Source organism: Ambystoma mexicanum, chromosome 13 (genome assembly GCF_040938575.1).
Source record: "Ambystoma mexicanum isolate Mex_15411 chromosome 13, UKY_AmexF1_1, whole genome shotgun sequence".
NCBI lineage: Eukaryota > Metazoa > Chordata > Amphibia > Caudata > Ambystomatidae > Ambystoma > Ambystoma mexicanum.
Genome location: NC_090938.1, coordinates 382704239 through 382719673, shown reverse-complemented (window position 1 = coordinate 382719673; position 15435 = coordinate 382704239). Strand labels below are relative to the sequence as shown.

At 46.3% G+C, this 15435-nt stretch overlaps 1 protein-coding gene across 3 annotated transcripts in view; it reads right to left on the bottom strand.

Annotated features, from left to right (window-relative positions):
• LOC138521234 (dehydrogenase/reductase SDR family member 4-like) overlaps positions 1 to 15435 on the bottom strand; it is a 157024-nt gene that overhangs the window by 76564 nt on the left and 65025 nt on the right. For all 3 annotated transcript variants that reach the window (XM_069633926.1, XM_069633928.1, XM_069633927.1), the window contains exons 3-4: positions 11935 to 12112; positions 11111 to 11212 (exon numbers count right to left, since the gene is read on the bottom strand). In XM_069633926.1, the coding sequence (XP_069490027.1) occupies positions 11111 to 11212; positions 11935 to 12112 (280 nt within the window). The remainder of the gene's footprint in view (positions 1 to 11110; positions 11213 to 11934; positions 12113 to 15435) is intronic.

Below are 15435 nucleotides of genomic sequence, written 5' to 3'. Positions count from 1 at the left end.
GGGGGAGAGTGGGAAGGAAATGGAAACAGACAGGCGACTACCGTACTAGGCCTGACAACATTTCTGGTAGAGCCAGAGAAAAACAAGAGGTAAGGGAGAGGGGTGCAGAAAAGTAGGGGAGGAACAAAACAAGTGACTATCATACTAGGCCTGATGACATTTCAGATCGTGCTGGAGGGGTGGTGGGGAGGAAAAAAACCAATAAGGGGAGAGGGGAGGAGACAGACGAGGTTGCTATCATACTAGGTCCAGGGACAATTCATAGAAGAAAGTCGGGGGAGGAGATAGGAAAAGGGAGAAGGGGAAGGAGGAGAGAACAGAGGGTTAGCAGTCAAAAGAGTGGAGAAGCAAGAGGGGAGAGGGAATACAATTTCAGAAGTCAGTGGTAACACATAATGTTACAAGCCAGGATACAAGATGAAGATGGGAACAGCATGATTCAGGGGCACCATGAGTACAAGATGCAAAGGAAGTCTAGCATGAGAGTTGAGAAAGGGTGAAGCACCGTGAATGAATGAAGTCCATGAAAGTCAAATCCAACATTGGCCACAAGACGGTGATGGTGAAACCAGAATTTATCAGGACAGACTGCTGCAGATGTAGGCTGGATGGGAGGGGAGCAGGGTAGACGAATCAAGCAGAACAGGCAACACCTTTGTGCGAGACTGGTGAGGGCACAAGGGAACATCATGGGGGAACCAGAGGGGGTGGGGATCACCGAAATAATTGGCTATCCACCCAAAACAAAATCCATTTAAAAATTGCATCCTTTGTCCACAAAGCTCTGAACAATGCCGCCCCTAGCTATCTTACGGACAAATTCCTAAAGAGAAGCTCCACCCGACCAGCAAGAACCTCCAACGCCAATAGCCTCATTATACCAAGATTCAGGTTGACTAATGCTGGGGGAGGCAGCTTCCAGGTCCGAGCAGCCCAATTATGGAACTCTCTGCCTCACCCTCTACGTGAGAAGCAGCCCTTTTTGAAATGTAGAGCCAACTACATCAACCTCCTGAAAGCTGCCTATAACTAGCTCACTAGCTCCTACTCACTCCTGAGACCTCCTAGGGTTCATATGTTAGATACCTGCGTAGTTGCTTGTCATGTGCATATATTCCCCTTCTGGCTAGTGATTTGATGTCCTGCTAGTGCTTGTACATATGCTGTCTTCTTGCAATCCGTAACTGACCTTCTATGGCCTGTATATATTCTGCCTGTATGCAACTTGTAAACAACTGTATATATTTGTATATTAGCCGCAACCATGTAACTTAAGCCTCGCATTATCTGTACTGCTGCGCCGGCTAGCTTCGGGTTTGGTGCGCATTATAAGTGAATAAAACAAACAAATACAACACATCTATGCCAGTAATGGTCACTTGTGCAGCAGTTTAAAGCATGTGATTGTCACTTTAAATCACATGCATCAAGCTGCTGGCACAACCGATCTATGGCAATAATGTTCACTGGTATAGGTAGGTTGTGGCAGCCGTTTCTTGCATGTGATTTAAAGTGTCAATTTCTGGCACAGACATGTTGTGGATGCAGCCTCATGCATGGGATTTACAGTAACCAGCATTTAAAGGAATGGTTCGGCCAAAAATTTTAATTTCAAAAATAGATAGGCAATATAAAAAAAAACATGATTGGCATTTTTTTTTCTTTGAAGCCCCTATGTAAAATTTTGAGCAATTCAAGCTCAAAGATAGCACATGGGGGCATCCATTTTGTGAAATGGATGCCCGCCGCTGTGCTCGCTTTGGCTTTTGCGGCACTAATGAAGGAAAAGCCAGCCAGCTGTAGTAAACAAACGCTACCACTGGGTGGCTTTTCCTTCATTGGTGCTGTACGCGGAGGACGGGGACCGGAAACTACAGGCAGAAAAGCTGCAGCTGCATCTCGGTAAGTGCGATTTTTAAAATAAAAATAAACACTAGCTGCGTTTTTTTTCTAAGTTTTCTGGGCTGGAGGTGCCCGGAAAACTTAGAAATAAAACCACAGCTTTAAAAACGTTTTATTTATGTTTGCGGTAGCTTTTGAAGTGACCGCAAACATAAATACAACGTTATTGTGTTTGAAAACGCTGCGGTTTTTCTTTCTGAGTTTCTCAGGCTCCTCCGAGCCGGAGAAACTCAAGAAAAACCGCAGCGTTTTCAAACACAACCGCGTTGTGTTTCTGCCTGCCGTGGCTATCACTTTGGGTCTCCGGTGCTCCCCCAGGGGAGCACAGAAGACCCAAAGTGAAAGCCAAGGCAGGCAGAAACACAACACAGTTGTGTTTACATGCCGCAGTGTTTCTGCCTACAGCTGACTTCCCATTTGGGGCTCTCGGGCTCCGCACGGGTGGTCCCGAGAGCCCCAAATGGGAAATGCTAAATGCTGCAGTGTTTCTGCCGAATCTGCTTTCTCATTTGGGGATCTAGGGCTCCCCGTGGGGAGCCCCTAAAGCCCCAAATGGGAAAGCAGATTTAGGCAGAAACACAACGCGGTTGTGTTTGAAAACGCTGCAGTTTTTCTTTCTAAGTTTCTCAGGCTCGGAGGAGCCTGAGAAACTCAGAAAGAAAAACCACAGCGTTTTCAAACACAACCGCATTGTGTTTCTGCCTGCCGTGGCTATCACTTTGGGTCTCCGGTGCTCCCCCAGGAGAGCGCCGGAGACCCAAAGTGAAAGCAAAGGAAGGAAGAAACACAACACGGTTGTGTTTACATGCCGCGGTGTTTTTGCCTAAATCTGCTTTCCCATTTGGGGCTTTAGGGGAGCCCTAAAGCCCCAAATGGAAAAGCAGATTTAGGCAGAAACACAACGCGGTTGTGTTTGAAAACGCTGCAGGCCTGAGAAACTTAGAAAGAAAAACGCAGCGTTTTCAAACACAATAACGTTGTATTTATGTTTGCGGTCGCTTCAAAAGCAACCGCAAACATAAATACGTTTTTAAAGCTGCGGTTTTATTTCTACGTTTTCCGGGCTCCTCCAGCCTGGAAAACTTAGAAAAAAAAATGCAGCTAGTGCTTATTTAAAAAAAAAAAATAAATAGCACTTACCGAGATGCAGCTGCAGCTTTTCTGCCTGTAGTCTCCGGTCCGCGTCCTCCGAGTCCCGGCACCAATGAAGGAAAAGCCACCCAGTGGTAGCTTTTATTTACTACAACTGGCTGGCTTTTCCTTCATTAGTGCCGCAAAAGCAAAAGCCAGCACAGGCAGGCATCCATTTCACAAAATGGATGCGCCCATGTGCTTGCTTTTGCACATTTTTTAGCTTGAATTGCTCAAAACTTTACATAGGGACTTCGAAAAAAAAATGCCAATCATTTTTTTTTTATATTGCCTATCTATTTTTGAAATAAAAAATGTTGGGCGAACCATTCCTTTAAGCACATCATTGTAAAACATTTCTCGGGTGTGAACCCCCCCCTCTTCCAAAACCTTTTATTTTAGGATCCCTTGCTACGCTTGGTCACTCACACATATTTAGGAAATATATAGGTTCCTCCACTCAAAATATTAACCAGACAAGGCTCCTCATGAATCATGAAATGTAATGGATATTTTACGTTTCCCCAGAGAAACCATTGTAAATTCATGGCTCTTTATTGTGGTGCAAAAAGCATAATTTCAGAACATACATTTTAAAAACCTCTCAGGAGGAAACCCCCCAGAGCCTCCTTTAATTCTTTTGGACTACGCTCAGTCGCTTGTGCTAATTTGAGGAAATATTTAGGACCCTCCACTGAAAACATTCACTACCCCATGAGGGTTTAACAATGGATCAATGAGAATTTGGTGCCCCTTCAGGGACTATCAGCCCCCAAAAGCTGCTTACGCCACTGATCAATTTAAAACTCATGTCAACCGGATCAGCAAAAGAGCTGGAGCCATCATCGTGGCACACAAGGAACACTGCTAAAATCTCTTTACATGACATGGAATTCCCGGACTATGAAGGACTCTGTTGTAATGTGTCTTGCTAGCTGAGTGGATGACATCACTGCTAAATGGAATGTAGTGATGCCAGTGTGAGTGGAGTGTTGGTGTGTTATCTGAAGGGGGATTCCATGCTTGGCAGTTGGAGGTATGCTGACTTGGAAAGGACATGCCAATGTTTTGTTCCTGGATTGAACTACAATAAATCTACTTAATAACTTACCTGCTGGCTCGGGTGTTCATCAGCTTCCAAGTTATTACACTGGCGACGAGGATGGGATGCTGTTGAGGAGGGAACAGTCCACAGCCCGGAAACATTGCCCTCCTGAGAATCCATGTCCAGTATCAAAGCGTCAGCAGGCCAAGGTCCAGAGCCGTTTAATCTGGGCTGAATGTGTCTTTTCAGCAAGCCGGGTGGTGCTGAAGAGTAGTGCCTTGTCGGCACACGGGTCGGTGTGCAGTGCAGGTTCGAGGATGCCTGCCCCAAGGCCCACCTGACCCCGACTGTGGGACCGTGGCGGCACACTGGTCTGTGTCCGGGTACTCCTGCCGTGAGTGCCCAGTGTTTCGGGCGGTGTTTGCTGCGTTTCCCTTGGAGTTCTGGCAGCAGGCGGAGGAGTGTTTTGGCAAGACAGCGGGTCTTAATGTGTGAGTGGGTCGTTGACAGCGGTATTGAAGCACCGCTATTGAGGTCGTGGGAGTGGCCCTGCACCCTCAGCTGGAGGCTGGGTGGTCCAGCTGTCGGGCAGAGGATGTACTCTATCCGTGTCGGGCCCGGGGTGCAACTGGAGGTGCCTGCATCTGTGGGTGCTTGTCTCGCGTACTCCAGTGCAGCGGGCCTCCGATTGTCCCATACTATGGAGGGGCGCCGGACTTGTGAACGGTACGGTGTGTGGAACAATTGTGATGACGTAACGTGTCATCGTGAAGTGCTCCGGTGTGAGCGTGCGTCACACATATTGCTGGAAAAGCTGGAACGTGGACGTGTGTTTGGAGGAGAGGCCGAACGCGCAACTGTGGTCACGTTGCCTTCGTTGGAACGTGCGTTCCAGCGTCCTCAGCTGGAACGCAGGAGGGACATTGAGTGCGCGGAGTTTCGCAGGTGCAAGAGTCGCACTGTTCTGACTTCTTGTGTTACAGAGGAGTCACGCTGTAACTGTAGGCATGGCGGCAGATCACCCTGTGCTGATGGAGGCAGGGTGGTTTCTGAATCTGATGTGTCTACGCAGCATAGGAGAGGTATGTGGGTGAGTGCAGTCACCTGCGTGGGCTCCGTGGAGACTTGGAAGTTTTCCTTTTAAGGTTTGGAACTCTTGTTGGAAAGACTCGCTGACTATGATTTATCGATTTGCAGTTCCAGCATGCCAGGATACATGGAGCATGTGTCTGGTGTCTGCGACCAGTGTGATTGTGAGTGGGCCTTGGAGAAGTTCACTCATCTATCACGGCAGCTTGAGGCGATGAGGAGCATGTTCCTGTTGATGGGGGACATTTTTCACTAGTGTGCAGTTTGTATGAGGCCGGCTGTGTTTTTGAGTGTGTGTATGCGTAACATGGGCCCATGTGATTGAAGTGGATGCGCGCGCGCTGGATGTTTGGTATGAGTGTGAGTGGCTGTCTCTTAGGGTTGTGGTTGTTGTATGCTACAGGTGAGTGAAAATTAGTGATATGTTTTTGTGTTATTGTACTGAAAATTGCTATGTTTTCTTTTTTTGTGGATAACTATTTCTTCCAGGTGGACTGAACATTGAACTTTTAGGGTTTGGACTTGTGGGTGGGGGTACTCACATGTTATTATCACAGTAATGTCTGCATTAATCTGCCAAAGGCCTAACATTTTTTTTACAGGTTGGGTGCCATTTGGTTTTGGATGGACTCGTGGGTGGGGGTGTCTGCGGGTGATTATGGTTTATCGGGCAGTCATTTCAATCCAAAAGTGCTTTAAGACATGTCTCATCCTAATTGTTTGGTTATGTTATGTCTAATCTTTGGTAGCATTGAATATGCATATGCAGGACAACGTTATCTTTTTTGCAGTTATGCATATGGTGTGTGTGAATGGTGCATATGGAGTGTGGAGGTAACTCAATCCTTAGCGTGAGTGTATGTGAGGTGTGCTATTGTTTCTGTGTGCCTCTGTTTGGGGTTCCAATAGCAACATGCAAGGTGGGGCCATTGGGTAGGTCCCATGTTGGAGTAGTCCTGCTGTTTTGCAGGTGGTTGGACCAGCAAGGTGAGTAGAGTGGTGTCCTGCGTTCGCGCAGGAGGCTGGACCTGGGGTCCATGTTATGTGGTAGGTGTGCTGCGGGTGGCAGCAGGCTGGGCCTGGGGTCCAAGGTATGGAGTGGTGTGCTGCGTGAGGCAGTAGGCTGGACCTGGGGTCCTAGGTGAGTGGTAGGTGTACTGCGCTGTGCAGTAGGCTGGACATGGGGTCCGTGGTGGTTGGTGTGTGCCTGGTTTAGGTGGTTGGTCCTGGTTGTGTTCCGCGCTCTGCGGGTTGTGTTCTCTATGGTTCAGGGTTTGGTAGTGTTGTGGTACCTTAGGGGTGCTTTGGTGAACTGTTTCGTTGTTGTGCTTGTTGTTGCTCCATTGAGCTGTATGGTTCTTGCCCGGGGGTGGCAGCCCTGTTGTCCTAGGGGGCAGACTAGGACGGGAGGATGTTTGTGCACTGAGGGTTTAGGATTGTTAAGTAGTTATCTGTGAGGACGCTGGGTCGTGGCAGGACCTAGGTTCCAAGGGGCAGCTTGGAACAGGTGGAGGTGCATAGTTTTTTTTTTTGTGCCTCGGAGGTTGTTCGGTTCGGTTCATGGAAGGAGTGAGCCCTTTGTACACTGCGTTGGGTTCCTCTCTGTTTTGTTATAAAGGGAGGAGTGGAAGTGGTGTTGAGTTGGGCGTAGGTCTTGGTGTAAGGGTTGGTTGACACAGGGTGTCATGTTGCCTAACTTGTTAGTATTCTGGGGGTGCCATGTAGGTTTTATTAGGTTCTTATTCCTTTGGTGGAGCACTTTCCTGTTTCCTTGATCTTCCTTGGAGTGTCCAGGGGTTTGGTGTTCTATGGGGGCAGTTTCTTGTCGCCAGTGGTGTTACTAGTTGGTGCATTACGTGCTGGCCACACATACATGTAGGGGTTTTTGTCTGGTGGTGGTTTTGGTGTGATCTTTCTCTGTTCCAACAAAGTAAAGGAGGGAGAAGTGTTGTAATGTCTCTTGCTAGCTGAGTGGATGACATCACTGCTAAATGGAATGTAGTGATGTCAGTGTGAGTGGTGTGTTGTTATCTGAAGGGGGATTCTATGCTTGGCAGTTGGAGGTATGATGACTTGGAAAGGACATGCCAATGTTTTGTTCCTGGATTGAACTACAATAAATCTACTTAATAACTTACCTGTTGGCTCGGGTGTTCATCAGCTTCCAAGTTATTACAGACTCCTGATCCACCTCACACTCAACCACCAAACCAACCTCTCCTTCCGATTTATTTACAGACCATCACACAACCCAAGCTTTCTGAAGCCTTTTCAGACTCAATTGCTAACCTAGACATGCAACACGAACATCCAACAGCCATCAGCAATTGGCTGATGCAAATAAGTGAAGGGGTAACAGGTGACCACCTCAAATGGAAAGAATAGTCTCACTGCACGCCACCCTAAAAACACCTCCATCATGGCCTTGGGAATGGTTAACTGCCCTAAATCTAAAACGATGAAGAACCGTGGCATATTAATGGAGGGGACGTGCCCAGTCTTAATGACCTCAATAAAGCTGCAAAACCATACTGACACAAACCTCTCAAGGGAGGACTTGGTCAAGGACCCAGTCAGGACAACAACAAAAAACAGTTTTGACTGTGACTGGTGCAATAAAACCAAATAAATGCACAATTACGTTTCCCTAAAACAGCTATGGGAAGAATCTAAAAGTAGAGGCAAGCCGGCACCCTATACATTGAAGTTCCCTAGCAATAACACTTGAGACGGCTTCATTAGATTTCAATGGAATCAATTATTGACTAAAGAAGCCCTGGTCCGAAAGAAAATTGTCAAACTAGAAAATGCTGAATATAGATTCTGTTTCAGAGAAGGTTTAGTGGAAACATTAGAGCACTTGGTTGTGGAGTGCTGGAATTTGAGATCCTAGAGGTATTTGCATTACAAGAGGTTTATTGATGCCCACAGGAATATAGAGTGTGATTATTCTTTGGAGAAAATGTGTCTCTGGCCAACAAACAAACCTAGTGGTTGCAGTTATGCATTTTCTGTAGAGCCTGAATTTAAGTGAAGGATGAGAAACAATAGAATGGGATTTCATATTGATTTTGTCTATAACTGTGTGCCCTCTGCCCACAACTTCCGATTGAGTTGATATACATTATCCCTTTCACTTTTCTTCAATTTCTCAGTTTTTGATTGGGTTTCAAATATTAGGATTGATAAAATGTATGCGATTGATTTTATTGTTTTTTCATGCATATTAATTGATAATGTGACTCTTCCAGCATTATAGTCGTACCACATGAACTACTGGTCCAAACACATCAATGGAACTGTTTCGGTGAAAACAGGGGCACATGCTCCTATGTTTACATTTTTCATTGGGAGTATTTTTACTACATATTTTTATTTTTTTTGGGAGTATTTGGCTATTTTTAGGGAGTAAACGTGGCGGATACACCCCTTATATATAGGGCTGAGCTTAGGTATGCAAGAAGACCTCACAAAAGAAACTTCACTGGATCTAAAATACAGCAGCTAGACTACTAGTCGGAGTACACTGGAGGGAACACAATACAGGCTATCTGAGCACGTCACTGGCTGCCAATCCACAGAAGGATCCAGTTCAAGGCCGCCGGCATCGACCAGGCACACTCGAAGGTCACGTAGCACAATTCCTGCAATACACTCTACTAACCAACCAGAGACCCAAGATCAAGGAACAGACTAGTAGAAACTAGAAAGATTTTGCAGAGAAGACACAGAAGCACCACCTTATCCATTATGGTGGCACAAAACTGGAAAGCGCTACCATGGTAGCTCTGCACCCTGCAGGACCACCTAAAATTCTTGGTAAGTCTAAAAACCTGGCTCCTCAATGGATAACGAACAACGTTAAACCTAGACCAATCAAGCAGCGGAAACGTCATGCCTCAATAGACATTCAAGTGAAGACACAACCTAAGGGAATGTCAAACTAGCTCCTGAAAACCCACCTACATCGTAAGGCACGACACTCATGAACCGACAATGAACAGAAGGCTTTGCATCAGGCATGGCCAAAAAGCATAACAGAAGTCCTTCCCTGTCTCCCAAAATATATAAACCTCAACACAGGACATCTTCATGCACCAACCACTAAAGCCAAATTCCTTCCACCATAATGCAACTAACAGCAAGACCAATCATTTGAAAGCATAAAGGAGTCAAGGACACACCAAGCTTGAGGACTGACCCTCAGATTTCTCTCCACCTTACTCACCACACACAAATCCAAACCTGCCACCAGCACATGGCTTTAAAAAAAAATGACCCTCTCAAACTTCGAACATCCCAAATGTACACCTCTAACTGCAAATGATATACTCTGCCCCTGGCCAACAGGCCAGCACTAAAAGCATGAGGTCGTCCCTCTGCACAAAAATCCTTAGATGCCTCATACAATTTCCACCGGGAAAGATGACAGACATCTAGAGCTCAGGGTATTTCTGATCCACAACCTCAACACAAAGCACTGCATTCTTGCCTTTGGATATTCTCCCAACTAACCAAACCAACCCAATCTCTTCCAAATCCAAGCATCTGGAGACTATGAAAAGGGCAGCAGTGCAGAGTCAATATCCTAACATAAGATATGTACAGAGAAAGAGTGAAGTTATAGCAATGAGAACAGCGGATGTAGCAACCTTGGCCAAGATAGGGGAGGTGGCATGGAGAAAGCTGACTGATTGGCATGCACATGAACTCCACAAGACTGTGCACATATTACGTCAGGCAGAGTCCAAGCCGCTTGTACACCCAGATTGCCAGCTCAACGTCATCATTGAAAGCGGGCTAAACCACCCGAGAACCAGAACGAGGATCGCGCAGGCACTAGGTCCCGGATTAAGTTTGTACCATGTGGCTGGGTCAAGTGGAATTGTACAGGGCTTAAATGGTGGTGTAAAGGCATGCCCAACAAGGCCTGAAGATGTGCTGTTGGTAAATCAATTGTTGAAGTAACCAACTAAAAGTGTCTTACTAACTTTTCTGTACAAGGCTCATTGTGTAAAATACTATAAAAATAATTGAAATATGGATATTCTGCCAGTTTCCTGCCCATTTCTGCACAGCTGTATGGAAATAAACCTTACCTTTTTTGTGGTCAGTACCGTTTCAAAATAATGCTTATAGCATTAATGTATTCAAGAAAAAACATTTAAGATAAATGCACATTAGGTTTTCATGTTTAATGAAACTGCTTTCAATATTTGATACAACTTCCGGCCAACATGCATTTCACTCTACAGTGAGCTTCTTCAAGGCCTACATACGTTTAATACACTCTAGACAATGTATATGTAAAACATAGAATATCATACCATATGATAATTTACGTTGTAAGCACCAAGGAGCAAATATGTCCTTAAATGCAAGAAAGACACTATGAAAAATACATTACTTTTTTTTTTTAAAGCATAACAGAAAAAGCAAATTAGAGCAGATGTTAATGCACGCTTAAAAAAAAGAAGGCAAAATATAACTAGGAAATAAAACTTACGAAACAGATACAGGAAGTAACCATTTACTCTTCACATCAAGCTGTGATACAACCACGTGTGTGTGTGTGTTATTCAGAACTATACCTTATATCTGTAGTTTGGTTAAATCTCGCCTATATAGAAGGTTCCATAAGATCTGTGTTCAGAGTTTTTTAATTGAAAGCCACTGTGGCTTGACAAAATCTTCTGCACTTTAGGAAAATCTGTCAACTACAACTCTTCAAAATATTTAATCTTGTACTAAATCATCCATACTACTGCTCCAACCAACTTGTGGGCCTTCCGCTCTACTTCTCGGCTGCCCTGAACCAAATCCTCAACTGGACTACTCCCATCTCCTCTACCACCTCCCCATCAGTGTGGCTGACCCTCCATGTGCAACCAGACCCTCTTCAAATGTGTATTTGGAACAGTATTTTCAATATAAATTCATTACCTTTTCCCACACTTCGTCAGTTGAATCCAATATGTTTCCAGCAAAAGGATTGACAGCTGCATTGGACACCAAAATGTCTATTCCACCAAACTGCTCCACAGCCTAAGGATACAAACAGTCAATCAGAACAGGTTCACATACAGTGGAACTGTATTGTGGTCCCTAAAGAGCACCTGTTATACTGAGTAAGGGATCACTTATGGGTTCCTCAGGGGGTTCAGAGGCATTGTGGTCCCTTGCAGAAGTGCCAAGCTCCCAACAGAAGGGGCCGTGGGGGAGGGGAAAGGAGAGAAGAGGAGTCTCACTTGGCCACCAAGTGGGCATGATGTAGGGCAACGCTCCCTCTAAACCCGGTCTAAACTAACTGCATTGAGAATTTCCCATCTGGCACTGAATGGGCAGGAGCGGACTCACTTTGCACGCTGTGGCACAGTGCTTGGTAACTCAAAGGGTCCCCAGATCATATTGTCAGATGGAAATAGGTAGGTTCAGATAAGAATCCACTCCTTGCAAGAAGTTGTACTGGCCCCTCAGGTGAGCAGGAAGGCGACTCCCTTTCAAGGGCGGCAAAGATGTCCTTCTCTCGGGTAGTATCTCAAAATGGGAATCTCCAACTAAGCCCTCCGGTGGTTAGGAGAGACTTCAATCTCTCCAGGGCAGCCAAGAGCTGCGTTACTAACTGGGGAATCTCCTACTGGGCTCTTGAGTGGGTAGCAGGGGATGGGGGGGTGGAGGGTGGAGGACAGTCAAAGGGACTCCTCAAAGTAGCTTAAGGTGTATAGTAGGAAATTCAATCTCTTGTTGGGACAGGCTGTAGCTCTCACCGTGGCCACCAGCCTCTGCCGGTCTTCCTCCTTCCCAACATGGCACACAACCCCTGACACACTCAGGTTCTCAGCCCTCAGTTCCTCTACGGTCCGATCCACATTTGCTTTCTTGCGGCTGCTCACCACCACGTGTGCCCCATCCTGGGCCAGCCGCCGTGCAATAGCCAGCCCGATTCTGGAAAAAGATCAGGGGTACAATGAGTAGAGATTGACAAATATGAGTCTGGGGCCCAGCAGAAGAGCAGCGAGGGGGGCTGCAGAGTTATGTGCAGGTCTCAATGCGGAAATAGCAGGGTGGCTGTAGGTCAAGAGTGAGGTGCATTGGCAAAACTGCATGCAGTATCACAAGAACAGAATAATAGGGAATGCTGTGGGTCTGGAGTACAAGAGCGTTGTAGAGTTCTGCAGTAATTAAATAACAAAAGGAGGATGTATATCAAGTTAAGTAGCAAAGTCAGAGCAGTGTCTGAGTTGCAGTATACAGTACAGTGCTATAGGTCAGGTGCACATGGAGAAAGGTCTGTGGGTATCAGTGCTGAAGAGCAGGGTGGTATAACTGTGTGCAAGTTCCAGTCAAAGAATGCAGGGGTGCTCCAGGACTGTGAGGAGGTGCACAGATCGCCACCTCGGTTCCTTATGGGTACTTTTTGAAACGGCCAAAGGTACCTGTAAGGGTACAGAAGTACAAGTCTGACACAGTGGTGGCATACTTGTTAGCAAAGACTTATAAATATAAAAGAAAAGGAAAACCCTATCTTGCCCTATGTCAATTAGGGGTTGCCCAACCTCAACAAAAATATTAAGGACTCGGTCAGGATGTCCATAATCGAAAATGTCCACTGTCCTGTGTCCAAACCCATTTCCGACCCTTACACTAAATTAAGGAAAACTGGGCGTCTTGTTAATCCAGGCGGGGAGGCTTCTCCCACTCTCTGGACATGACCCCTTTAAAGTTCAGTTCACAACGTGAAAACAGAAGGAGTGACAGTACCCAAATAATAATAATAGTGGTGGGGGGGGGGGGGTTGGGGTCCCTTCTTGTTTTCAACTCAAAACTGTAGCACCATGTCTGGTACACGATCCTGCCAGACTTGACCAAAGAGTTCAGCACTCAAGTAAATGTCTTTCTTCGAGGGGTTCCTCAACCCCTTGTTTTATCCTCTTGCACTTTACCACATGGGTCCCAGATCCCTCTGGGCTCGCTTGGGTTCTCCCAGACTCTTTTACACTAGTCCCGGGCCACTCTGGGCTGTCTGTCTCAGGTTCTCCCCAACTTCTTCTGCCATCCCTGTATGGGTCCTAGATCCTTTTGACTTTCTTGGGTTCTCTCAGACTTGCTTTGAGCCTCAGTACTCTCAAAGCGTTTCTTCCTTTTATGCCGGTCTCTGACCCCTGTGGCTTGCTTGTGTGGGCCTCTTCCACCTTCTTATGGGTCCCAGACCCTGATGTGTTTCACTGTCCCACTGAACAGACCTGGTGTACACTCCTGTACAGTTCTGTATATGACATAGTACACAGTTTGAGTCCCAGACCCCTTCAAATCGGCCTTTCAGGACACTTGGTTCAGTCTCCTGCCAAGTGCTCACTGATCAGACGCATTGGTTTGTCCTTATATTCCTTTTGGGGGTCACTGACCTATGTGACATTAGCTTCAACCCTCAGGTTTCACTTGCTCGGTTTCCAGCCCCTCTCATGGAGTTAAGCAGCACATGTACCTTGCTTCCGGGATTGGGCTGCGTGGCACCATGCTCAGACTCCGCTGGTTCTCTGGACAACCTGCTTTTCTTCCTGCTTGCGCTGTCTTTTGCAACCCTGCTTCGCTTTCAGCATGTCAAGCTGCACGGCTCCCTTCGGCGGGTCGGGCTGCGTGGCTCACTTCAATTTCAGCGTGTCGGGCTGCACAGCTTTGCTCCAGAAGGCGTCCCAAGTGTTTCTTGCGCTTGGGTTCTCTCTCTTCCCTGGGTCAGCCAGCTTGTATCAGCACCTCTGCAGATGCCGGATTCATTCCACTGTTTCACCAGTCTTCAGCTTCTTCCCGTGGTTTCACCACAGTGTTCAAACTTCCCCCTTGGTTCTTCCGGGGCAAGCGTCATCGAGTTAATCCATCTTCTTATTTGTATTCCGTATGCCAATAAGTAGTCTGAAACAACTAGACTGCGTCCTCTGGTTCACTTCATTAGTCTTCATTACCCCCCCGTTCCTCCTTGTCATAATACTAAACTACTGATCTCTATAGAGTCTAGTACCCCTCTTCTCAGTCTCAGTACTTTCTTGAGATTCAACTTTCTTAACTCTACAAAGGTAAATAGAAGTGTGAGGAACTTCAGGGTACTGAGTGGTGTGAGGGGAAAGAGGGGGCAGACAAGAAGGTGGGGAAAACAGCGTTCTCCCAAGGTAATGGTCATCGGTCCCATGGAGAAATTCCATCCCCATGAGATCCACTCACTGAGTACCACCCCCAGGAGGACTATTGTATAGTGGCCTCACCTCCCTGGCCTCACAGGAAGGGCCTCTCCTATGGAATCAGTGACAATACCCTGGCACTCGCCACAGTGTCACAGGCCAAGATTGAAGTGCAATACCAGAGCTGTGTGTAAATCCCATTACTGAAATAACTGGAGGCATTGCTGGATTATCAGAGCCGAGTATGATTGATACTACTGCAGGCTAGGAGTGAGATGCAGTGGCAAAGAACTGTCTATAGGATCTTTGTAGGCCAGGATTGAGGTGCACCATTGGATCGGTGTAGATGGCCCCAATAAAGGGACCCAGTAATGCAAACAGCAATGGGTTCCATGTGTCTGGTTAAAGTGCAGCGACAGATTTGATAAAAATCACATTGTATGGGGGACAGAGAATAAGACTCTGGGGCAAGGCGATGCCCACTAGTTAGGTTATGTGCTAACAATAAGCAGTGGGAGAAGCGGTCAATAGCCTTTCAAGGACAGAATACTAAGCAAAAGGGGTTGGAACGCTTGCTGGGAAACGTTGAAGAAGAAGCAATCTGTGTGATATCTCTCTGTGACTGTCAAGAAATGAGCAAGGGGCTGCAAGGTATCAAGAGTAAGACTCAGACACAGTGGCATTTTAGGTGTTTATCAAAGACGTATTATTGAAAGAGAAAGAGGTGTTGGGGAAATCCTTCCTATCCCTGACTCTAAGAGGGGTTTCCTTGTTTCAACAATACTAAGGAACGTCTGTCAGGATGTCTAAAGCAAAACGTACACTGTCCTGTGTCCAAAATCCTAACCTGACCCTTACACACTAAACTCAATACAACGTGAAATAGGAAACGTCTCTTGGCTGAACACCTGCAGCTTCCTTCCAAAGTTCCAAATATAAAGTTTCTAAGGAGCAGAAAAGAATAATGAATAAAGTTCCAGTAGAGAAGGGCGTTCCCTTCCCCTAGAGTATTTCTGGTTATTCAAAGTGTCACTTATATACTCCACAATCCCAAAAGGGATGGCTCTTCCCTTGAATTTTCTCTGCTTACACAAC